The 26,166-nt window shown below is 44.7% G+C and overlaps 1 protein-coding gene across 1 annotated transcript; it reads left to right on the top strand.

The window, feature by feature from the left end:
• The first annotated feature begins 18,250 nt into the window (after positions 1-18,250).
• On the top strand, positions 18,251-22,777 carry LOC125285754 (stathmin-like). Its single transcript, XM_048230348.1, is given in 6 exon segments — positions 18,251-18,328; positions 20,207-20,250; positions 20,565-20,703; positions 20,705-20,735; positions 21,053-21,244; positions 21,361-22,777. Coding segments are annotated over 5 exon segments (453 nt in total). The 5' UTR covers positions 18,251-18,328; positions 20,207-20,234; the 3' UTR covers positions 21,436-22,777.
• The last annotated feature ends 3,389 nt before the right edge of the window (positions 22,778-26,166 follow it).

The following is a 26,166-nucleotide window of genomic DNA, read 5'->3' as shown; positions in this document are numbered from 1 at the left end:
CCCAGCACTGATTCTGTGTTGTAATATTTTAAGAACCTATAAAAAAAAAACGTGCAATTTGGGAAGAACTTTTCCAAGATGTGTCTTTTAGTGTTCTCGTTTGTATTGTATGCATATTTGATTTAATCTGATAACACCGGGTGTTGATCTCAAGGCAGGACTATGCTCAAATAAACACACAAAGCTTTTATAACGTCTGCCTGTGTTGCTGATTAAGTCTGGACCCTCTTCACAGTGATCAGCACTTTTTTGGTCAAATGTACTGATGGTGAAGGCTGTGTGTTATTATTCACAACAACAGGTTGGTCCATTTCTCTAGACACACACACACACACACACACACAGTATAAAATAAATCAAATAGTATAAAATGCTGCAGAGTGCAGACAGTGGGAAAGTCATCCAGATGGCATCATTGGCAAAGTTAACAGACCATTGTGTCTAAATTCTATTTGATTCTATCTTGTGGTATAGTAGTAATGACTTATTCAGTTGGATGGCTCAAGGTCAAAGTCATTCTAACCAGGAAATCAGCTGTTCTCAAGGCTGTGCTATTACCAGAAGCATCTCGATGCACCCAAAACACATGGTTAAATGCAGTGAAGATGTAGCACACTGCTAATTCAAAGCACCACACACGGTTAGCTGTCCATCGTGTCCGATGATGACGCTTGTTCCAGGGGGTTGGGGGGTGGTGATTGGTCAACATTGTTGCCGTTGATGCCACCTCACGTGGCTATGGAGGCCGATTTTGGAGCCGCACACTCTTCCACAGATGGAGCAGGTATGTCCTGATGATTGGGAGGTGGGGTCTGCCTGCCGGTGTCGTTGGGCACGTCTTGCGGTCCTCCTTTGGATGAAGGTGTCGTTGATTTGCTCAGCTGCTTTATTGCACGTGGCTCTCCAGGCTGGTCTGTTGGATGCTATTGCCTCGAGCTGGCCAGGGTTGACGTTGCAGCGCTTCAAGAGTTCTTTGGTAAAGTCCTTGTATCGTCTCTTCTGGCCACCAGCGGCCCGCTTGGAGTTGAGCAGCTGTCCATAAAGGACTTGGCGTGGGACGCGATAGCCAGGCATGCGAATGGTGTGGCCAACCCAGCGTAAATGCCTCTTGGCCAGAGCTGCTTCCATGCTGGTGGTGCCAGTCGCAGTCAGAATGTCAGTATGGGGGATGCGGTCCTCCCAGGACAGGTTGAGTATTTTTTGGAGGCATCTGATGTGAAACATCTCCAGGCTGTTTATGTGGCGTCTATACGGCATCCATGTTTCTGCCCCATAGAGTAGGGTGGTGACACAGACTGCATTATAGACAGCTACTTTGGTACTGATTTTTAGGTTGTTGTTGCCGAATACTCTCTTCCTAAGGCGCCCAAAGGCTGATGAGGCTTTGTTGATCCGATGGTGGATTTCACTGTCAAGGGTGGAATCTGCAGAGAGTGTGGAGCCCAGGTATGTAAAATGGTCAACAAGACCGAGTGGACTGCCATTGATGTGGAAGCCAACATGTGAAGGAGATTTGGTACAGAGTTGCGCCATGACCTCTGTCTTCTTGGTGTTTACTTGAAGACCAAAGGACTGATACAACGCTGAGATGGTGTCCAGGGCATGCTGCATGGATTCTGGGCTGTGTGCCAAGACAGCACAGTCATCTGCATACTGGAGCTCATGGATGTGGCAGGTTGATGTTTTTGTCTGAGCTTGGAGCCGCCGGATGTTGAAGAGGTTGCCATCAAGGTGGTATTCCAGGTCTATACCATCTTTGTGCTGCAGGGCGCGGTGGAACAGTCGGGTGATTGCTGTGAGGAGGAGATTGAACAGTACTGGTGCCAGGACACAGCCTTGCTTCACCCCAACATTGACCTTAAAGGGATCAGACTGAAGCCCTCCCATAACAACTCTGGCTTGCATGCCATCGTGCAATTGTTGCAGAATGGAGAGGAACTTGGGTGGTACACCAAGTTTGCCAAGTTGTTCCCAGAGCATGTCACGGTTAATGGTGTCAAAGGCTTTGCTGAGGTCGATGAAGGTGATGTAGAGGTCTCTGCGCTGCTCTCTGCTTTTCTCAAGTAGCTGCCGTACAGCAAAGATCATGTCAGTTGTGGACCTGCACTTACAGAAGCCACACTGTGTTTCAGGGAGAGTAACTTCTGAGATGTACTCGACAAGTTGGGAGAGCATGATCTTTGCAAGGACTTTGCCTGCTGTGGAGAGGAGCGAAATTCCTCGACTGTTGCCACAGTCTGCTCTGTCCCCTTTCTGCTTATAGAGAACGATGATGTTGGCATCCTTCCAGTCCTGGGGTACATTCTCAGACTGCCAGATTTTGGTGATCAAGAGGTGTAAGCGGCGTATGAGGAGGTAGCCCCCATGTTTGAACACCTCCGCTGGAATACCATCGGGTCCTGGGCTTTTGTTATTTTTCAGGCTCCTGATCGCCTTGGATGTTTCTCCGAAGTCAGGAGGGCTGTCCAAGTGTCGCATCTGTGGCATAACAGGCGCCTTGTCAAGGATGTTGGGGTCTGCAGGGTTGCTGTGATTGAGGAGACCATTAAAATGTTCGGCCCAGCGCTCAAGGATCTCTTGGCGGTCCTTCAGGAGGCTGTCTCCAGCAGCATATCTAACAGGAGTGAGGGTTTGCTTCCTTGGTCCATGGAGAGCTTTGATTGCATCATAGAAGCCATGTGTGTCACTACAGTCAGCAAGATGTTGAATTTCTTTTGCTTTCTCCAGCCACCAGGTGTCTTCCATGGCCCTTAGTGACAGCTGTGCTTTGGCTCTAGCCTTGGTGTAGTTGGCTTTTAGCATGGAGGATTGTGGGTCGGAGAGCAGGGCTTTGTGGGCCTGCTGTTTTTCTTGCAGAGTCAAATGGAAATGAGAAGAGTTGTTGTCAAACCAGTCCTGATGTTTTCTGACCTTGGTGCCAAGGGCTGTTGAGGCGGCAGAGTGGATGGCGGCAGATAGAACTGGCCAGTCTTTGGCATCAGCTTCCTCTGGGACATGAGAGAGGTTGCATGCAAGGTGGCGACAGAGGTCATCAATGGTGTCTGGGTTGGAGAGAGCGGCGATGTTTAGTCTTCTAGTCTTTGTGGCCGTCTTGGGACAGCAAGGTGGGATGACCAGGCGTAGTTTGGATCTGACCATGCGGTGGTCAGTCCAGCACTCTGCTCCCCGCATGGCTCTAGTGATCATCACATCCTGTCTGTCCTTTTGGCGAACAATAATGTAGTCCAAAAGGTGCCAGTGTTTAGATCTGGGATGTTGCCAGGTAGTTTTGCGATGTTTTTTCATCTGGAAGGTGCTATTAGTGATAAGCAACTCATGCTTAGTAGGCGGTGCCCATTGTTGTTCATTTTTCCTACTCCATGCTGACCAATGACCTTCTTCCAGATGAGATGCTCATTTCCCACTCATGCATTAAAGTCACCCATAAGAAGGAGTTTGTCGGCGGCTGGGACTTTCTGGATGACTTCATCAAGACGATGGTAGAAATCTTCTTTTGTGTTGTTATCTGCATCCAGGGTTGGTGCATAAGCACTGATGAGTGTGGCAAAGTGCTTCTTGGTAAGAGGAATGCGCCATGTCATCAGGCGCTCACTGATGCCCACAGGGGATTCCGAGATTTGCTGCAGCAGCTTGGTTTTCACAGAAAAACCCACACCGTGGATACGACGCATGCCTTCGGGAACCCCTTTCCAGAAGAAGGTGTAGCCTGCACTCACTTCCGTCAGGGAATCCTCGCCATGTAACCTGGTCTCACTGAGGGCTGCAATGTCTATGTTGTATCTTGCAAGCTCAAGGGCTACAAGAGCTGTCCTTCGGCAAGGTCTGTTGGATGTTATAGGCATGTCCAGTAGGGTGCGGACATTCCAGGTGGCAATGTTCAGATGAATATTCTTTTTGGTTTTTCGGCCGCAGTAGGGGATTCTCCGATGGCTGTGGCTAGCCATCCAGAGTGTTGAGGGAACAGAATTTTTAGACCACCTTTTCCAGGCACCACACACACACACACACACACACAAACACACACACAAACACACACACACACACACACAGACACACACAAAAAGCAGCATGTCAGAGTTAAACTCCACTCGATCTTGAAGGTGACCTTCAGCCTTGGCACGTATCCCACTGCCTCTCCACCCTCCGGTCTGTCTTCCAGCAGGTCAGCAGCTGTAGAAGCTTCGACCTTTGTGACCTCTGTAATGTCCTTCAACTCAGCTCACGGTTACATTGGTGAGGTCAGACTCACATTTGCATGTATTCATTTGCCAGACGAGTTTATCCAAAGCAACTTACAGCAATAGAATAATATTTAAGCTACAGTGCTTTTAGCTTAAGAATCACCACTGCATCTGTCAATACTAGTCAAGTTTGGAGTTGGATCCACTCCAAAAGCCTTGGAGTTCTTTTCTAGAAACTGTTGCAGGATGCAAGGAAAATATTATTACATTATGAAATGTGTGCCGAACCTGTGTTTGTGTTCTTGCTAAGGCATAATCGTCATGTGTGTAGCCTACCTGAGAATGCACCAGATGAGTCTGCACCTGAGGATATTCAGTCAGAGGACACTGTGATCTCTGTCACCTCTGAGGATGAAAGCATAGATATTAGAAAGCTAGATACCGCATTGGGCTCCAGAACATATGTAAATAGCGCCGCCATCATGGTGGGGGCAACAGTCACTGGAGGGCAATGGAGAAACAGGTGTCTCTGATTGGAAATCAGACAGGTGTCTCTGATTGCAGGCAAGTGTTGCCCATAGACAGTAAGGTGTTTGCCCCCAGCAACATGGCATCCACGTTCACGTATGCCACATAGAACTCGACAGACAATATGGTATCTAGCTTTCTTATCTATGGATGAAAGCAGGCAATAGCATGGCATACATTGCAGCATGATATCATGTACCTCATATCATGATTGTCAATACAGTAATGAATTGTAAACATAAATTAAGGGCATATTCTGCATATTTCTGTGAATGATAGCAGTAATTGGCACAAAAGTATGTGAATTATTTTCTAACATTGCATTTAACGCAAAGGATGTATTCTAAATATCCTCTGAGTTTAGCTCAGACATAGGTCAGCTCATGTTTGTAAATATGAGGCTGTTTGCATTACTCTGTATCTCTGTGTATGAGCACACATGTGCTAAACGGCTAACACTATAAACATATGAAACATGACAGGTGCATCACTGATGATGCCAAGTGTGATATGTTGATGTAGCTGCATTTATGAACACTAGGTGGTGCCCACTCCCCAGCAATCATTAGCTACTCGGCTTGTTTACTTACCCATCAGCGGAGGACAGGGAGGAGCCATTTTTTATTCAGGGGAATGAATATGGATGAATATAAAAGAATATGGAGTTTGTAGTTGAGAATGACAGTCAGACAGCAGCCTTAACCTTTTAAACCTTTCAAAGATCAAAAGTGTCCGTCATGTGGTGGTGTCGGTCTTTTTAATAGAAGCTGTAGGACAACAGAGGGAAGAAATGTTACCAACGGGTGGGCAGAGGTACTGCTGAGGTATCGCCAGACATATTCAGGCTACTGTCTGGGGGTCTGATCATGGGAGTCAGGATTTTGGAGAGGAGGAGAGAGAGTGCGGGCGGGGCAGGGAGGGGGAGGGAGGGGGGAGAAAGTGATGAGAAGCAGCGAGCGCTTCTCTCACAGGGGCGTTACCCTCTATCCGTCTGGCTGTCTGTCTGTCCCTCTGTCTGCTTCTCTTCTTCTTTCTCTCTCTCCTTCCCCTTCTCTCCTCTCTCTCACACACACACACACACTCAATTAACCATGAGCTTGGGAGACAACGTGTGCCCACAGAACAAGCACATTAAGGGCTACAATGGTGGGATTAAAGATGGTACCCCTCCCCTCCACCACCACCACCAGCAGACTTCCAGCCACCCTCCCATCCCTGCCGTGTCCAGCCCAGAGAGAGGCTCAGCAGGTGGGCTGGCAGCGAGTGTCATGGCTCTCAGGGGCTCTGACTGCTTAAGAGGGTCCCAGACAGCTGCCCATCTGGGGCTCTACTCTTCACACACACACACACACACACACACACACACACACACACACACACACACACATACACACACATCTTAGATGAGATTTCAAAACAATATACTCAGCCACATACAACATAATTAAAAGGTCTGAGAGGTGCACAGCCAGTTTTAATGACACAACAAGCTGATGATGCATGTTCATTAACCGACTAACTGATCGTCTTTGAACCCTGTGGTTAATTGTTTCCCTTTGCCTCGGTCAGTACTCACTCACCCTCTCTGTGCCAAGAAGGTGGAGGCTTAGCTGGAGCGGTTGCTACGCAACTTGTTGCCGGGGTAATGGGTAACATCCATGGCCCATTGGATGCGTGCAGGCAATCGTAATCTCAACAGGCTGAAGGAAGGGAGACTTACTATTTTGGAGGGGTGTCAACAGATGTTTTCTATCTATTTATTTATTTGTTTGTTTGTTTATTTGTGTTGGTATTAGCATGCATGTTAGTGACGCCCTATTTTACTCAACATAGCAGGACAGGGAAGGGGAGGGGCCAAAAAAGAGGGGAGACCGTATTAACAATGAGGGGAGGTGTGTGTGTGTGTGTGTGTGTGTGTCTGTGTGTCTGTGTGTGTGTCTGTCTGTGTGTGTGTCTGTGTGTGTGTGTATGTGTGTGTGTCTGTGTCTGTGTGTGTGTGTGTGTGTGTGTATGTGTATGTGTGTGTGTGTGTGTGTGTGTGTGTGTGTATGTGTCTGTCTGTGTGTGTGTGTGTGTGTGTGTGTGTGTGTGTGTGTGTGTGTGTGTCTGTCTGTGTGTGTGTGTGTGTGTGTGTGTGTGTGTGTCTGTCTGTGTGTGTGTGTGTGTGTATGTGTCTGTCTGTGTGTGTGTGTGTGTGGTGGCAAAGAGAGAGAGTAGGGCAGGAGGGGGAGGGTGCCAGAGGGACATGCTGGACACAAAGCGAGCGAGACGGCTGGTGAGAGGGTGTGTGTGTGAGAGGGTGTGTGTGAGAGTCTAATCACCAGCAGCATGATGAAACAGCACCCATCTTCTGCCACACGGCCCACAAAACAGAGGAGATTATCTGGATCAGTGGCCCACTGGGAAGCACGGCTTTTTAGTCTAACGTACGCTCTCACACACACACATGCACACACATACACACACACACACACACACACACACACACAAACACAGTGGACATCGATGCTGTAAGTAAGTGAAGTCTACTGAGTACTGTGTGTGCTGTTGTTTGTTGATGATTTCTGTATTATTGTTTTGTGTTTGTGTTCTGTAGGACTAGGACATCCCAGCAGTGGCAGCCATTACAATCTCAGTGTAAGAAACATGCATCGAGAGACGCATTCAGCAGGAATGCAGATGAAGTGTAGTCCGTGGAGATAAGGTTGCCTTATTGATCAAGATCCATCAGAGAGGATGAGGAGGAGGAGAAAGTGCAGTGACAGTGCCCATCAGACTGGAACTGGGCATGTGCAGACTGAACACAGCAGTGTATGTGTGTGTGTGTGTGTGTGTGTGTGTGTGTGTGTGTGTGTGTGTGTGTGTGTGTGTGTGTGTGTGTGAGTGTGAGTGAGGGAAAGGTGCATGGGGTGCGTAATGTGTGTGGGTGTAAGAGAGATAGAGAGACATGCATGTACAGTACTATGTGTTGTTTTATGTTGAGACAGAGAGAGAGTGAGAGAGACAGAGAGAGAAGAGAGAGAGAGAAGAGATATAGAGAGAGAAAAGAAAGAGAGAGGAGAGAGAGACAGAGAGAGAAAGAAAAAGAGAGAGAGAGATGCATGTGGCGTGTGATATGTGTGCCAACACAGAACACGGGCTTCACATGCTGCTCCACGTGCCATCCTGCCTCCAGCCTCAGGAGAAGAGGCAAAAGAGACGAGGCAGGAGGACAACACAGAGAACAGAGAGAGAGAGAGGAGACTAGAGAAACGCAAGATGAGATGAGATGAGATGAGATGAGATGAGAGGCTTTACGTGGCTTATGCCTTTTCGTGCATATGGACCTCTCTTACACACAGCTGCCAGCTGCCAATTCGGAATGACAGGGATTCCTGAGAGGGGCGTGGTGGCCAATTTTGGTGGCGCAGGATCTTGGTGCTGGGTGGGGGTGGGAGGCATGGAGTTTGGTTGGGGTGGGGGGGGGGGGCAGTGATCCTCTAACGGGCAGTGGTCCTGTGGTGTCAGCAGAGGCCAATTTCAAGCCCGCCTGATCATCAGCTGTTTTCCCTTCTACCTGAGTCAGTGTCCAGGGCCGGGGCAGGAAAGTGCTGTATGAAACCCACGCAAACACACACATACACACACACACACACACACACACACACACACACACACACACACACACACACACAGACACACTGACACACACACACACAAGCCTCATACAGCGACTGAGCAAATCACCCCAGATTCCTCACAAACGTCTCATCTCATTATCCAAGTACATGGGGCGTACCATTAAGCACATGTAAGTAAGGGGGGATGGGTAAAAATCCTGGAAAAAAGGGAAAAGATATTCAGAAACGGTGAGCAATTTTAAAGGGTAATTCATTCTGAAACAAAACTTGCCTTTGCCCATCACATATTCTTGTTTGTTTTCAGATATCAGAGTGTCATATGAACCTAAACTGTTATTTCAGTTGTTATGTATCCAGTGCTCCCCCTTGGTTCTCATCCCTGGGAGAGATGCTTGTTGTTGGTGACTTCATCCTTTGTCTCGGCTTAGATCACAAGACTGGGAACGGAACTCTCTCCCACCAACACAGCTCTTGTGGGGAGGGGCCACTGATGTCATCGCTCGTCTGATTGGAGACAAAGGCTGACTGACAGGTTCTTCACCAGTGGCTCTTCATTTCAGATGTGAGGCTGACACAGGTCCCCAACAAACTAAAACAAATAAATAAATGGCATCAAAACCCTGCATTGTGCCATCACAGGCAATTCCTCAAACACAAAGACTGCTTTATTCCAACCCAGTCACTGACACGGGCCGACAAACGTCCATGAAACAAGGTCAACAGAAAGGGACGAACCCCATACTTGGACATTGTTTGGACCTTGCTCCATTCCAAAGGGATCTAATGATAGATGAGGGACTGATTGTGTTGGGTGTGTGAGTTGACATGAATAAGCACTGCCGAAGAATATTTAGAGAACAACTGTTGATAGGCATGCCATGATGTTACTATACCATACTAAATATGTTCTACTTGTATTCAGATCTCGTTGACAGAGAGTGTCATGTTTCCAGACTAGGACAGGTGCTGCTGGGAGTATGAGTGAGTGAGAGAGTGAGTGTGTTAGTGAGTGAGTGAGTTAGTGAGTGAGTGAGTGTGTTAGTGAGTGAGTGAGTGAGTGAGAGACATAACGGTTGAAAAATTGATGAGTGTGTGTGCGTGTGTCTGTGTGTGTGTGTGGGAGTGTATGATAGAGAGTAGGGAGAAAAAGAGAGGAAAATAGGAAGACAAATAGACAATCACAAATTGGATTATGTGAGCAAGCTACTCGACCTCCATAATGGATCATAAACATGTACAATTTGTCCACTGTATCTCCACCACAAGAAACAATACCCCACCATGACATACATTATCATCATAACCGTTTATACCATGGCTCCTTTGATCCAATTTCTTCACCACAGTCCAAGACATCCACTGTCCTGCATGGCCCTGTCTCTCTGCTCTGCTCTGCCCTGCCCACAAAGAGATTGGCTGTGGGAGGGAATGGGCAGGAGGAGCAGGCCTATTTAGTGGTCATTCCCTTGACTGCTGTTTCCTCCTTAATAGCCTTGAACTATACAGAGTGGTGGTCAGAGATGACACACTAAAATTCAGACCTCCCTCTGTGAGCTAAAAGGTCATCTGGTCCACCCAAACAGCCTCTGAGCTTGTGGATGTGTAAGAATGTCGTGTCGATGCTGTGATGATGATCATCATTGTCAAGGAGAGGGATTGTCTCACCGACTTACTAAAAATAGACAGACATCTTTTTTTTTTGTCCTCTTTGCTCTCATCACTCGTTTCCTCACTTACCCTCTCTCTCTCTCTCAAGTAGTACCTTTTCTCTCTATCACACACAATCACAGTACCTTTTTGTCATCTTTTTCAGAGATTGAGATCCACCACCGAGCCTTATTAACACGCATAGTGTACAATTGGCTCTTGCCAAGAGGAAGAAATTCACTGGACCACTCTGGTCTAAACATCTGTGCATGCTTGTTGTTGCTGCCCACACATAAACACACGCTTGCCCTCTTACTCACTTAATAACCAACTGCAATACAACACTCTACACCACTGTGCTCTCTCTCTCTCTCTCTCTCTCTCTCTCTCTCTCTCTCTCTCTCCATGGCTTCCTCTCCTCCTCCATCTTTTCCTCCTCTTCTCTCCTCCTCCACCCTCCACAGCTCTTTGTTTTGCTCGTCCAACACACATGCCACCCCCACCTTTCGCTTCCCTCTTACATCATGGTCCCAGAGGTGCATTGTGATGGTAACGGGCTGTGAGGCAGCAACTGCTGCGTCTTTCTCCACCCCCACACCCACCCCCACCCGCATCTCCTCTCATCTATAACCCATCCACATTGACTAGTGCACTAGTGCTGGGTCTGCCCCTGAGGTCAGCATCTATCTCTGCCCCCAGGCACCCCCTTCTTGTCTCCACCTCCTCCAACCATTAAGAGCTCTCCGCCATTCACCAGATTGCACCTGTATGCAGGAGTTATTCTTCCTTCAGACACATCAGGGCAAACTGAATTAGGTGTGTGTGTTGGGTGGGGGGTAATTCAATTGACCCTCAGAACACATGGCTATATATGCTCCAACTCATGGGCCTTTCTATACATACATTTCTGAATGGCAGGACAAATGCAATGTCCACAAAGCGTATGAACCTCATATGCATTTTCTGTTTATGTTTTTAGGCTCATTTAAGCTAATTTGTTCCGCTAAAATGTTAATCATTGATCACCAATGATAAGCCAGGCACTGATGATTAAACTGTTTAGTCTTGCTTCACTGGCTTAAAAATAAAACAAAATGAAAAACAACCCTGTCTCTAAATATTTTGGCAGTGTCCCATTTGCAGTGTTAGAGAATCGGGTCAAGTTCTTCTTTCAGAGTTCCTTTTGCCTTGTAGCCAAGAGGGACGACTGTTTGTGTATGCCTGTGTGTGTGTGTGTGTGTGTGTGTGTGTGTGTGTGTGTGTGTGTGTGTGTTTGTGTTTGAGAAAGTGAGAGAGAAAGAGAGGGATAGATAAAACCTCTGAACTTGTCATGTCTTAGACTTTGACACTGATATCATCGCCATAATTATTACCAAATCACATCCTTCAATGTCGTATCTAATTCAATCGATACACAGTATGTAGTATCTCAATCCATACACAGTATGTATGTAGTATCTAATTCAATCCATACACAGTATATACTGCATTTCCATATACAGTAATACTACATACGTTTCAATCTACAGTGTATACTACATACATTTGACAGTCACAAAACTGCCACTCTGGAGGGACTGTAAAAGAAAAGAAAAAAGGATCTGTTGCATGGTCATGGTCTGTCACACAAAGCCATTAGGGTAACCTCCCCCTCTCTCTTTCGCTCTCTCATTCTCTCTCCCTAAGCCTTTCTCTCTTTCTGTCTCTCTCTTTCTCACTCTCTCCCATCTCTCTCTCTCTTTCTCTCTCTGTCTCTTACTCTCAATCTCCACTGGCAGACAGGGGGTTCCATCTGTTGGGCCTCATTACGGGGGAAAGACTCAGGACACGGCCATTATCTCACAGACGAGGAGGAGGAGGAGGAGGAGGAGGAGGAGGGGAACGAGGACAAGAGAGGGGGAGAGACAGAAAAGGACAGTAGGAGCGACTAGAGGGGACAGCCTAAGGGCAGTGACGCGAGAATGGATGTCCCCACAGTGCCTGGTGTGTGCTAGTCAGTGTGTGGAAGCAGGAGCAGCCCACCATGCCCACTGGTCCTGATGCTGTTGGGGGAGAGAATGGAGAAGAGATACAGATGGACGCCTAATCAGACAGTGAATATGGAGATAGAGAATGAACACTCCCCTGAGAAAATATGAATAATATTAAGTATGAAATAAATAAATAAATATATTATTTATAGGCCTATATAATTATGAATATCATCAGTTGAAATAGTAGTTTTATTGCCATTATTACTGAATTATATGAATGACATGAGCAGTGCAGTGATTTTATATGATCCATGATCCATTCTTTCACATTGGGAGATGAATGCTAAATGATCCACCAGCAGGCTGTAATCGTGATGAGATGCCCAGTCCAGCCAGAGGCAGTACTAATTTTAACGATGTACTCAATTTTTAATACAACACTTCAAAACGTGCCCTGCAGGTTCCCTCTTGCACTGTATGTAACTGTCTGATGGGGACTGGCCCAGATATCTGTCTACGGCCATCAACAAATCTTTCTCATAAACAATATGGTGACCCAATTATCAGTTCCCTACCGACTGAGTTTAGCGAATAAGGGACCATACTGACGAAAAATCCTCCTCACAGATTTAATGCTGATTTCTGGAAGTCTGCCAGGCAATGCAAATGAACACAAATGACAAGACAAAAAGAGCCCTAAGAGATTAAATTTACATATATAATGTGATTGAATGACGAGGAAGTAATTTCTTTACTCATCTCTCTTATGTCTGAAGACAAAGATGAAGATTTATTAACATTTTGTACTGTTTGTATGACAGTGTGACACAAGCAGTAAGTGGATTAGGGGCCCTAAGTGAACATTTGCACATACACACACACACTTGCATGCCGTGTGTGTGTGTGTGTGTGTGTGTATGGTATAGAAGGGTGGGGGTTGGGAGGGAGCATGTAGCTCCGTCTCCTCCACCCGGAGCCTCACACTGGGGGAGAGGCAGCTGAGGGGTTATGTAACAGCCTGTTACGTAAAGAGGGTATTATTATAGCCAACATATCGTATGGATATTCATTCACTGGCTTTTTACATTTCTGCACAAAAAAAACCCACAGACGTCCATGCGCAGACATAATTCTTCACTCGTGCACAAGAGGCAGCATCCTTCACTTCAGATGGGACGATCAGAGAGCAGAAGAGAATGTGCGTGGGACATGGGCCATGGGACATGAGGATGCTGTCCTGGTTTTATGGGAAACATGTGACCTCACACGATGGGGGTTAAACCACGCTGGGGGGCGACGCCTCGTGTCGAACAGTCATCCTCATTCATTATTCACGGGCACTCTTTTGAACTAACTCCTGTGGTGCCAGGCGAGTCCCTTGTCTCTCTCTATGGGGCTCTGCGATACTCTCAGGTGTGCAGCAGAATCTCTATGGGTTACCTGCATGGTACACCCATCAGACTTCCGTCTCTGTAGTTACCGTGGCGATGAGCCCGAGCAGGACGGGAGCCTGCAGCCCACGTCCGCATCATTAGCTCTGGACCAATCATAGCAGAGGTTTGGGATGAGAAGAGGGCTGTAGAAAATCTGGTTGCCTGCGAGGAAAATGGTCCTGCACTGATAAAAATGGGTCACTTCTCTGTTCGGCGCAAGTGCCCATGCCTGAATGCATCTGAAAGGTTGAGAGAGAGGAGAAGAGAGAAAATAAGAGAGGAGGAGAGGAGAGGAGAAGAGAAGAGAGGGGATGGAAGGAGCGGAGAGGAGAGGAAAGTAAAGGAGATAAGACTAGGGAGGTGATGAGAGAGAAGTAGAGGAGAGGAGAGGAGAGGAAAAGAGAGTCCCCCTTCACATGTCACCAGGAAATGTTTACCATGTGTTAGCTGATATTATCTCTCTCTCTCTCTCTCTCTCTCTCTCTCTCTCTCTCTCTCTCTGTATGTGTCTAAGAGGCTGTGCTGCAGAGATATGCACTGTTCAACAATCCCATAAGGGAGCATGTCATTCTCTGTTCTCATTGATATGCTAATGTCACTCTGGCTCTACTGTCACAAATGGCAGCTTCTGCTCTCCTCAGTGTGTGTCCTCTACCACTCTGCCACTGACCACTGGAGACACCTCTGGTTAGGAGAAATACAATCAGGCCTCTTGCCGCTCACACAAATGCGCTTCTAGGATAACCAATCGTCCAGATTTTGTCTGAGCGGTATGGCTTTTGAGTCCCCTGTCTGGACCTAGTTATCTGTCCTTCTTTCTGGCATGTGCCGTGCTAGAACAATGTACAAGTAACAATTCTGAATACAATGCGTTCTCGACAGGGCTTTGAAGTGGCATGCACAGTCTGCACCTAAATAGACAAAAAATATCATTCATGTGATAAATTGCTTTTTTTTCATGAGCCGAGTGAAAATGACTAATTACCCGGTGTGCTTACATGGTAAACATGAGCAACAGATGCTGTCAACAAAAGGAAAGACAGCTGGTCAGCTGTTTTTAGTCCCTGCCCCCCCTCCCCGTCTATAGATCTCTCTGTCGGTCACGTGACATTTAAGATTCTTGATCTCTGGTGTTGCTCCAACAGAGCATGAAGTCATGATGCCGTCACCCAGCTACATGTGCTGAACATGGTCTTAACGATCACATTCAACCCCAAGTGCAAATTAAAGCATTTTCGACTCATTAAGTCTGTGTCAGGCGTTTAAAATACCATCATGGCACTGGTCTAATAACTGATACAGCAGATTAAGCTTGCCATGTTTACACATAATTTTGCCTACAATATTAAACATCACAAGGACCATGATGGCTATAGTTGGCATTTGTTTTTTGTTAAAGATCAAATGTCTTGGAAGATGTATCAGGATTTGTGATACAATCAATATTTGAGCTTGTGGTGTATTTTTGTTTTTTTTAGGCCTGGTAGCCTTGTTTGAGTAATTGACCCATATGGTATGTCCAAACAGCAGCATAAACTGCTTTCCATAATCCATCTGAAACACTTGCTTGACCCGAATAGCAAAAATCAATTGCCTAATTCTTAGTCACGTGCAGTTTGGTTGTCCCACAGCAACACTTTTGTGCACACAAACAGACAGACAGACAGACAGACAGACAGACACAGACACACACACACTTGTTATTCACGTTCAGACCACAAATCCACCTGCTTCCCACATGTCACATCTGCAGCTAATGGCTGCCAAAGGAACCCCGTCACCCCAACAGAACACACACACACACACACACACACACACACACACACACACATGCACACACACACACACACACACACACACACACACACACACACACACACACACACACACACACACACACACACATGCGGCGCACACACACACACACACACACACACATACACACACACACACACACATTGTCAGCAGACACGTTGCTCCCTCCCTGCACTTCCTTTGATTTGTCCATCCTTTGTCCCCTGCAGAGAGATGCTCCCATGTGCCCATAAAGAAAGAGGGAGACTGCCACTCTCTCTCTTTCTCTCTCTTTCTCTGAGAGGAGGGGGGGTCGATGCCATCTGCCTCTTTTCTCCAGGGCAGGAATGCAGATGCCAAAGACTTTCCTCTCTCTATCCTCTCCAAAACAAAACCAGCCCCAGTGGGGGTGAGCCAGCACATGGCAAGTAGGCTCCTACCGATGCCAGGGGAGGAAAGAAAAGAAGGCAAAAAATCAGACGCTGCAGGAAATCGAGCTGTGAGGTTAGAGCTGTGTGTGTTGCTACTGTAATGTGTGAGAGCATGGCTGAGTCTTTCCTTCTGTGCCCTGGAGGACCATAAATCATTCAGATTAATATGACATCAGCACCAAATGAAGACACTGGGATGAGTCATCCATGAGGAATTGACCAGAAATGCAGTCTGTCCACTCCTGCCAGGGACAGATGTTAAATGCTGATACGGCAGATGCACATCAGCCTCAGTCTGTTAAGACGTTTTGGCTCCAAGTGTCTCTCTCTGCTGAACATGCACCAAGTTCCTCCTCCTCCCAAATACTCGCATGCAGACTCAAGCTGACGACAAGATTATCTAATACGTTTGGAATGGAACGAGACTCGGAAACGTGACGTCTAAATATAAAACAAAAAAGGGGCTTCAAATATTCAGGGCTTGAGCAGATCACAACATGAACAAAGAGTAGGCGACCTGTTTGAGGCAGTGTGTGGCGTGAGGACTGAGAGATAAAAATACCCCTGGAATTAGACGCACTGTTTTGCCTTGATTATTATGCAGTGGTTTGTCCTCCATGGAAGTTTTACATTTGCTGGAGTTATGTCTGGTCCATGGAATGGGTTTAAATCAAAAGCTATTGTCTTGTCTATGAGAGATGACATTGTGTTGATTGCTTGGAAAAAGACAAGCAAACAGAAGTATGCTAACACTCTCTCTCTCTCACACACACACACACACACACACACACAAAATAAACACACACATAAAAATAAAAAGTGATGGCAGAGAGATGCTACCTGTTGACAATGCTGCTGTGTTAAGCAGTGTCTTAAGCACCTGAATATCCCCTGTGTTGGCCTGAAAGAGGGAAGACACACTTTTTTAAAAATTATGATTTAGTCATCCTTTCCATTCTTTCTTTAGTCAAAAGGGTCTTTCCAAAATTCTCTTCCCAAAATGGCAGCACCTAGTTAGAATGTAGCCTGGATTGCCCCAATAAAGACAACTGTATGAATGGGTTTTCTACTTGACAGAACTTCACTTGTGGTTTAGGGCAAGAATACAAAAGTTCAGTTGCAGCCATGGGGGGCTATGATGAAAAACTTCCCACAATGAAATGTCATATTAACTCTCAATTTAACATTACAGAGGACTTGATTTCTAACAGAAAGAAGGCTAGTGGAAAGAATGATTTCATGAAGGGTATGATGTGGTGAACCACTGACAGACAGGAAGTTTCTATGTACAGATAAGTACAGGAGGTATGAGGATATGAAGATGATATACCTTTACCTGAGGTTATCCTTTCAACATCTCTCTCTCTCTCTCTCCTAAGTGTCTCTCTTTCCATCACTCTCCCTTATCCTTTCCTCATGAGGCCGAGACAGATAGATGGCAGCTGATGGGAGATATCCTGTCAGATGGGACTATAAACGCTTGACAGGGCTCGTATGTCAAGCAGATCCGGGCCCTGGCACGATGACATAATGAAGAGGACCCAGACACTCCCGTGGATGTAGTCCTCTATTCGTGCCGGCGGACGCAGATGGTCGATCAGACGGCTGTCCAGTAGAGTGCAGAGGCAAGCAATGGCTGTGTGCAGGACCCTCCATAAGTCTCCCTGCACTGTCATATTATCTGAAACTGGGAAAAATTGACACTGCAAGCCACAGCCACCACACAGCCGGGTGTCAAAAAAATACCACTGACATAAGCAACGGAAAAAACATCTCAACAAACAAATTGCCTTGTCACATTTGCAGCTAATTGCCTATGTCATCATATCAAGCCCGCCTCAACGGTTGTGATTGGTGAACAGGTTTTAGGAACATTGGAAATGGTCTTTGCCAGACAGACCTGCAGAGCAAATTCAAAATTTCAAAAGGTTCGTCTGGGGTTCTCCCAGGCTAGATGAGAAGTGGAGGAGGAGAAGGGTGTGATGAATGCAATTTAATCCATGCCCGGCTTTTATTACGTAGGCTATTACTTTGAAGTCAGTGACCCCCTTGGTCATCCATATCTTAAGCAATACTGAGTGTGGATGGTCACTGACATTTAGTTGGGATTTACAAGCAGATAGTTTGCATAAGCCTAACATACAGTAGGCTAGTCTAGGCTATGTGGCCTATGTGTTCAATGACAAATCCTGGATTGTTTCTCATTTGATTATGACTGCAGGCACTTCGACACACAGAAGCAAGCTATTACATAAGATCCCCTGTATCACTGTGGCAAAAGGATGCAGTAGCCTAGCCTAGTCTAAATTTAATAAAATAGGATAGGCTACAACTTAGGCTACCCTCAGACTGATGACGTAGCTTAGGCCTATTTACAGAACATTATAATTGATTTTAATTTGACTTTTTGTGCTCATTTAAATGATCTTGGGATTAGAAACACATTTGATCATTAAAACAGGGCTGGTATTAAATTCTAACATCTTAAAGAGTGCATTTTGCTGTGGCCTGTCTCACCTCGTGGTCTTGTTTAGATACCTAAACAGTGAAATAACTACAAATCCCACAATACCATGTTATGAAATGCAATAGCCAATAAGAGGGCAGATCACCCTGTGACGAAATAATATTTGGTCTTTTTATGCGCGAACTGCCAGGGCAAGTGTAGAAATCGGCGCGAGAAGGTTTGGGCTCAGAGTCGTCAGTCGACTGTTGCAGAAGGTGGGTGTGACGGCTATTGTGGTGTAGGTGTTCATTTCAGAAGATTTTTAGCGCTTGGACATATTCCTGAATTGCAGATTAATATAGGCAATACGTTTGGGATTACATGGATTTAATAATCAAGTAATTTTTGTCACGATCCTTGTGATTATCAATTTGTGCCGTGCTTGAGAGAAGTAATATTAACGCACCCTAACCTCCCGGGGTTTCATATTTATTGCTAGCGCTAGTAAGAAATATGTATTTGTCATTTCGTCAAATTCAAGTTGAATTGCAGGTCTATAGTAACGTTATCAGGTGGAAATTAAACAATGGGTGTGCATGCTGCTTTCCAGCATTTTCTAAGGGCTGGGTCTTAGCCGATCAGTTTTTGGGTGGGTGAGCCTTGTCTAGCTATGTCGGCAAGCTCATTAGCTATTGACATACATGAAACATTCTACCGACATGTCTAGTAACGGTATTAGGTATTGTGTGTACATTTACTTTCGATTTGTGTATAACTTTCTGAGTGAATGGCAGTATTATACGCTTGGGTACCATTCTTTATCCGTTTCATTTTGCGTAGCTGGTGTTTGTAACGGGAACACACCTAACGTTATATCGGTCGACGCAGTCAACCTGCAGCTTTTGTTCACACCATTGATAGAATTGGGATAACGCAACGTTAATGTTATGCCACTTAACGTTATAACTTATTCAATTGATCCTACTGTGTGTAATAGTTAACATGACCTAACCCGATTCATCTTGTTGAAACGCTCCTTCCCTCACATTGTTCATTGGAAGCAAAATAAGTCCGAGCGTTTATTGAATTTAATCGCAAAATTAACCGGAGGTTTTCTAGAGGATGCTGCTGGTGGGAGATGATGCTAATTGCAAAGCAAACAGGCGGAGCTGGGCACGCGGTCTTGCTTGTCTGCCTTTGTTTGCAGCTGCCGTCGTTCACATAGTAGCGCTTTTGTCTCCGCAGACCCTCATAGCACTGAGAAATGTGTGCAGTTTGCCTTCTGCCTAAAATGCACAATTAGCGACGCTCTCACACTGACATTTTATGTTGTCAATGGCAACAGGAGTGCACGGAAAATGTGATGACTAACATTATTTTGTACACGTGTGTGGTATGTTTGGCGTCAGAACAGCGAGCTCATTAATTTACTATTTGAAGGTGCTTATTTCGACATGGATGGTTTCTATAAACCACGATTCCATATCGACAGTCTTCTGTCGATTGTCATGATTGTTTGACGATCCGAGATTGCCTGACGAAGGCATGTTTTCGGCTCGCTTTTGGTTTGTAAGTATGCACCCTTGACATTTGTTCAGGATGTGAGGAAAAGCGCGTGGTTAACCGAATTATCTACCGCTTGTTCAAAGCGCGCCAAAGTCTAAGGTGGTGTCATAAGCTCCTTTGTTTCTCACTTTTGAGATGCAAGTTTATATTGCATTGCTGTGAGGCTTGAATGGACCGACCGAATGCATGGGCTCGCATTTTGTTAGACCTCGATTGCATGAGCTTTTTAGATCGATACAAATTAGGATAATTTAAAACGCACAGTGAAATGAATATGGGCCATCTTGAGGATTAATTTCGCTGTCAGCAACACAACAATAAACAGGAGCGATGGGCGGTGGTTATTTGTTGCAATCAAATTGACCAAATGGGGTCACTATTGAGCTCGCTGTGTCATTCAAGCGCGGTACATCGTTCATTTTACAATCCACAAAGTGGATGAGGTGAAGTGCGATCTATGACTCAAGTTCACCACTAGAGAGCGATATTGGACAGATTAGATATTTCTTGTGTAGCGATAACTGACTCATTGTAATTGAGTTCTTCTGAGTACTTTTTCATTTATTTTCTTGCATTTTGATTGACAGGTACCACTGAACCAGTCTCACTGCTAATATGGCCTCTTCTGGTGGTAAGTGTCTCTTGGGGAGGGGTGGGGGGGGGGGACACAAAACAAAACAAAACAAAACAAAAGCAGGTACGCCCCTCATCTAGGCACCTGACGGTGATCTAAGAATAACTTTTAACGTGCGTGACCGCCTTTACCCTCCATGGACTCTGAAGATGTAATCCTACATCGACACGTTAGTCATTTCTGCAATTTTCACATGAAATCACATCGGTCTTTTCTGAAAACAAAGCAAAAGACTGTTTCTGTATTTGTAATGAATGACGTAAATGACCGTTACAATAACATTGTCATTATCATCCATTTTCATAAAACAGATATTCAGGTGAAGGAACTCGACAAGCGTGCCTCTGGGCAGGCATTTGAAGTAATCCTCGGAACCCCCGCCCCGGACGCCAAGGGCGAGTTCCCCTTGTCGCCCCCCAAGAAGAAGGACTTATCTTTGGAGGAGATCCAGAAAACTGGAGGCTGCTGAGGAGAGGCGCAAGGTGAGCCACTGACATGGATTAATCCCTTACAGCACGCTGGACCTAAAATCACTGCTTTTTATCACATATACACATGGATAAATATACATGATTAACTCAGTTAGGTTTGTCTTTTTGCATGTAGGTTCAGATAAACTTATTTTTTTAATTATATTTTATTTTAAGTTGAAACAAATCTTTTTTTTATTATGTATTTTATTTACTTGCTGAAATCTCATTAATTGATGACTCATTTCCACACTTGTGTAGCCTACCTTTAGACCTCACTAAAGTATTCTAGCTCGGACTGAATGTGTTTGCACTGTCTCCCTTTTCAGTCACACGAAGCCGAGGTTCTGAAGCACTTAGCTGAGAAGCGTGAGCACGAGAAGGAGGTGCTTCAGAAAGCTCAGGAGGAGAACAACAACTTCAGCAAGCTGGCTGAGGAGAAGCTCAACCAGAAGATGGAGGCCAACAAAGAAAACAGAGAAGCACTTCTGGCAGCTATGAGCGAGAAGTTCAAGGAGAAGGTACTTAAGATGGACCCTTTAGAGGCCTGTGTGTCTGAAGTCTGCTTTAAGAGCGTGTAGTTTTCTAAATGAAACCACTTCTAAGTTCTCTTTTTTCTCTTTTTCGTTCTCCTCAGGACAAGAAAATTGAAGAGGTCCGCAAGAACAAGGAAACCAAAGAGCCTGAGGCTGACACGTCTGCAGGAAACTGAACATTACAATCAAAGGGGACGGGAGAGGGTGGGTTACGGGGAGGGATACTAAAGGTTTTTTTTACACATCCAAAGATTTCTTTTTTGCTTTTTTTGTTTTGACGGCCAGTATCTTTTTGTTCACTGCCTACCTTTTTGAGGAAAAAAAAAAAAGAGAAGTTTAACTCCAGTGCATTGGTTTTCACCAGATTTAACGGTGATGTCACCACAGCAACACTCACCCACGGCGACACTCGCAGTTTCAGTAGCAGTGGACGCCCTAGGGTCACTCTTGGGCAGGTTTCTCCTAAAGGCTTTGCCATCCATGGCCTACAGCTCTCTTCCCTTGCTGCAGAGCCTGGCTAGGGAACAGGGTGGAGGGGGATCCTGCATCTCTGCGGCGTACCTCTGCAGATTTTAGTTTAAGTGTCTACATTGCTATGGTTCTGTTTTTTTGTTTTGTTTGTTTCTGTGTGGAATCTTGTTTTCCCTCACTTTGAGTCTCCTGTCCATTTCTTTGGATGTGTTCCCAGGCATCTGCCAACTCCAGAACCGGTCTGGGCCTGCTCCGTTCCTGATTCTGCAGGACCAGTGTTGGAACAGTTCCAGACACGGCCAACTTCTAGATTTGTTCATGCAGCTTTTCATCTTGGCTATTAGCAGCAGTGTTCTTACCTTTCTTTTTTTATAAAACAAACAAAAAAGAAGCATGTCTCTGTGCATAGAACTTTTAACACGTATCTATTGCATACTGCGCGTTTGGAAATGTGATCCTGTGAAGTCCAGAAAAAAACCAACCCGTTTTTAGCACTTAAGCAGAACAAAACGAGAAGTAGCACACGAGTTCTCCACGTGGCCGTGTTTGGTTTCTCTCTATCTTGCTCCCTTCTGTATATTGCAAATCTCTGGCTAGATTGCGCTTTTTCAGAATCTGCTAGTTTCCATTGATGGACTGTTCCGGCCCAGACTGCAGCTCTGAGACAGATCTGCCTTCGAGCCAAGGTCCAACGGGGCCCAGTTTTGGGCCTACTACAGGCCAGGTCTGTTCCAGCGTCTGTTCCTGCTCTCTGGGTAGTGTGTATGCGTGTGTTGTCTTAATGTCTGCCCCAGTGCTGCTGACATCTTTGCTTTCATGCGACTGCGTGCACCGGGAGAGCCGTTGTCGATCTCAAAGCACATGACTTGTTCTCCACCAGACCAACGGGGTGTGGGGAAGCCATCTTGGAATGGGACCGGAGAAAATGAGGGTCTACACACAAGGAAAGCAAATGAGCAATACACTTTTGGCATCACGATGGGGAAAACATGTTGACTTAAAACTGTTGTACTAAAAAAAATAAAATAAAAGTAGAAGAAAATGCAATATTTGTGGCGTCTTTGTTTTTAAGCGATTTGTTTGTAGAGTTTCCTTTCGATATTTACCAAAACTATTCAGCTACTTAGCTTCCTGCTGTACAAGCTAGGATTTTGGAATGCTCTAGGGTGCATGGTTATAATCTAGTGTGAAGATTTACTAGGGCAAAATGCATAACCAGTCAGACTAAAATATGCCTAGCACATTACACCTGCTGTCCAGATTTTTTTATGTTTAACACAAAATTGATAGTGCAGATTAATTGATTGCACACCTTTGACATGTTGAAGTTTTTAGTTAACTATGACCATTTCCCTGGCCTCATGACCTTGTTCACTTATGTAATGATGCTGTACAATTGGAACCAGAACAGTGGTTCATGTTTTTACCCAAAAAGCTATGAAGTCTTGTTATAGTAATCTTAACTGTTGTGATTTGTAGGCTAGGATAAGGGGTTTTAGTGACGTGAAGGATGTTAATTTATCCAGCAGATACAAGAGGGTACACTACTGCCCCAATTGGTGAGGATTCGTGGCCTACTGGTTAGCGCTTTGGACTTGTAACCGGACTTGTAATTCATGGATTGGGATAAATGCAAGCTCAAATTTCCCTCACAGGATCAAAAGAGTATATATACTTATACAGCCAGTGCTCTTGCCTGCCACCTGGTGGTGGTTTCAGGAGCATAATGACTAGATGTCATGTTGTTCAATATCTTATTTGGAATGGGTAAAATTGGTGCCATAAGGTATCAACTGCACAGGTATTGTCCTTTTTCAATTTAGACAACTGAAAATAAATGAGTGTTATTAGGGGTGGATTGGTGGATATTGTTAAAAAAAATAACCTGAAAATAAACACTCACATACTAGGCAAGAGTAGCTTTAGTCCTACTCAGTGCTCCAAGTCATTTTCACATAATGTACAAAACAGTAGGCATATCAACACACTTTGGACACACTCATCTAAATCAGCATAGCATGCCATGCAATCAGCATGAGGTGAATTATTATGAAGAGCCGTGTAATAAATAATATTATTATAATATTTTATTTATTTATTCAGCACATTGGCTTTCTATTGGTGGTCTACCTTCTGCCCCCTGGTGGTTGATGAAGGCATTCCAGGTGGCCCTTGACCATTTACTGTATTCTATGGACTAGTTGCACGATAGGCTCTTAGTGAGCTCGTTTGTTTCCTGTGGAGCCAGGTGTGTTTGAACCTGCCGCTATTCTGAATGTAATTAGTGTCTACACGTCCTTTTTTATCGAAACATGCAGATTCACTAAGTGCCACACTCAACCGGGTCCGTGTAGACATGTTACATTCAGAATAGCGGCATCTCCGAGAGCCTTTCGTGCAACTAGTCAATTAAGTATTTTTAATTCAATAATGGTCTTCAGGTTGTTTTCTCAGTCAAAATGAGTCCCCACATCACAGGCAGTTGAAACCCCCTGATCTAAAGGAATGTCCAGTAGTGACTTTGATTTAATCTTACAATTAAACATTCATTCATTTTCACACATGCATGTGAAAACATGAAAATAATATGCGTATTGAGAATGTATGGGAGAGTACCGGAATGAATGACCTTTTGTTTCACCTCTCTCAAACCTCAAATACATTACATTACAGTCCAAATGGTGTATTACTGGTTCATCCTGTACTGGGTTCCTTTTTACTTGTCAGCAGTGAAGGGTGTGTGTGTGTGTGCTCCTCTGCATGGCCTGTATTGAATTTTCTCACACATATTCATATTGAGATCTGTCAGGTTAGGGCCTCAGGGAGGGAGAGGGGGCCAGTCATTGTTCCTCAGCAGATAGTCCTACAACTACCAGCACTTATCTGCCCCCCTGATCAAACCCTGGCCTGCACACAGGGGGAGGGAGGACATGTCATTCTAGCAGACATCATGTCTCACATAACACTGGAGAACTGTGCTACCTCATGACTTTGAATCAGCATGCTGAAAGCTAACTGAAGGTAAACAGTAACATTACTAAATGACAGTGTGCTGCATTAAAACACACACACACACACACACACACACACACACACACACACACACACACACACACAGACATACATACACACATACATACATACATACATTCATACATATTTTAATCATGCATGTATACATGATGCATACATATGTAAATACATACGTTTATACATACATTTACATTTATTCATTTACAAGTAAAGAGACTCATGTAAATGTCTCACATGTAGTTACTGATGGCCTGCTAAGCTGCTGTGCTGCTACTGTATGTGAGAGGTGACGTGTCAATCGAGTGTAACCATTCGTCTTTGTATCCTGCCTTTAAAATGGCATAATTGCTGTTTAATCTTAAAGCATTTTCTGAATAAGGAAACAATAGAATGAACCGCACAATGACTCCCTCTGTTTCTAATCATATGTGACATTTGCCAACAAAGACCTGTTTCATCTCACGATAGAGGCATTCTGTTGTTGTTGTTTAGTTTTTGGTTAGTTAAAAGAGAAGGGGTTCTGGAAGACTAAGTATCATAATTAAAATTCTCATGGTAATCAAAGCATTACAGTTTTTTTTCAATTGCTTAAGCACAATTTTGAAAACTGCTTTTCCAAAACACTACTGTACACACAATACTATACAATTATTTATCAAAACTCTATTTTGTTGTCATAACACAAACACATTCATGATATGACCTGAGTATGTTTGAATCATGTACTCAATGCAAAAACACATTTTACAAAACAGGTTTTCATATATAGTGTATAACACAAAATAACACATAATACAAATATGACACATAAGACCATACCAGTACATTGAGGACGTTTTTTTCTCCACACTGTCAATTACACTCAATTCATCTGTACAGTTCTAAATGCATTTTGCACTGAACACCAGGGCAGAACATCACTTCTAGCTGCAGTAAAAGAGCAGTGAAACATTTGTGGAGACAAACGAGGTCAAACAAAAAAGAAAGGAAGTTGGTTGGAAGTTGGAAGTTGATCAGTGGGTTAATGTGTGTGGTATTTGAAGGGTAGAGCCTTGAAAGAGGAGACATTATCTGAGATTTTAGTCTAAAGTAGAGAAAAGTGTGTAGTGTTTTGTAAATTAATGTGTGTACAGTAGAGTTTTTGTAAATCATTGTGTGTAGTATTTTTGTAAATCATTGTGTGCAGTGTTTTTGTAAATCATTGTGTGTAGTGTTCTGTAAAAAGTGTGCTGTGCAAATCTGAACTGATGCTCTGCTCCTTGAGTGGAAGGTTTCGCTAACAGTGGAATACTTTTGATTTTGGTTTGATTTTTGATTTTGTAAAAAACTGTAATGCTGCCAATGAAACCCAAATAACGTCTCCAATTTCAAAAGGTTAATGCCATAAGAAATAGATTTAGTGA

Source organism: Alosa alosa, chromosome 20, assembly GCF_017589495.1.
Source record: "Alosa alosa isolate M-15738 ecotype Scorff River chromosome 20, AALO_Geno_1.1, whole genome shotgun sequence".
NCBI lineage: Eukaryota > Metazoa > Chordata > Actinopteri > Clupeiformes > Clupeidae > Alosa > Alosa alosa.
Note: the sequence above shows the minus strand (reverse complement) of the source record. Positions and strands in the feature narration are given on the sequence as shown.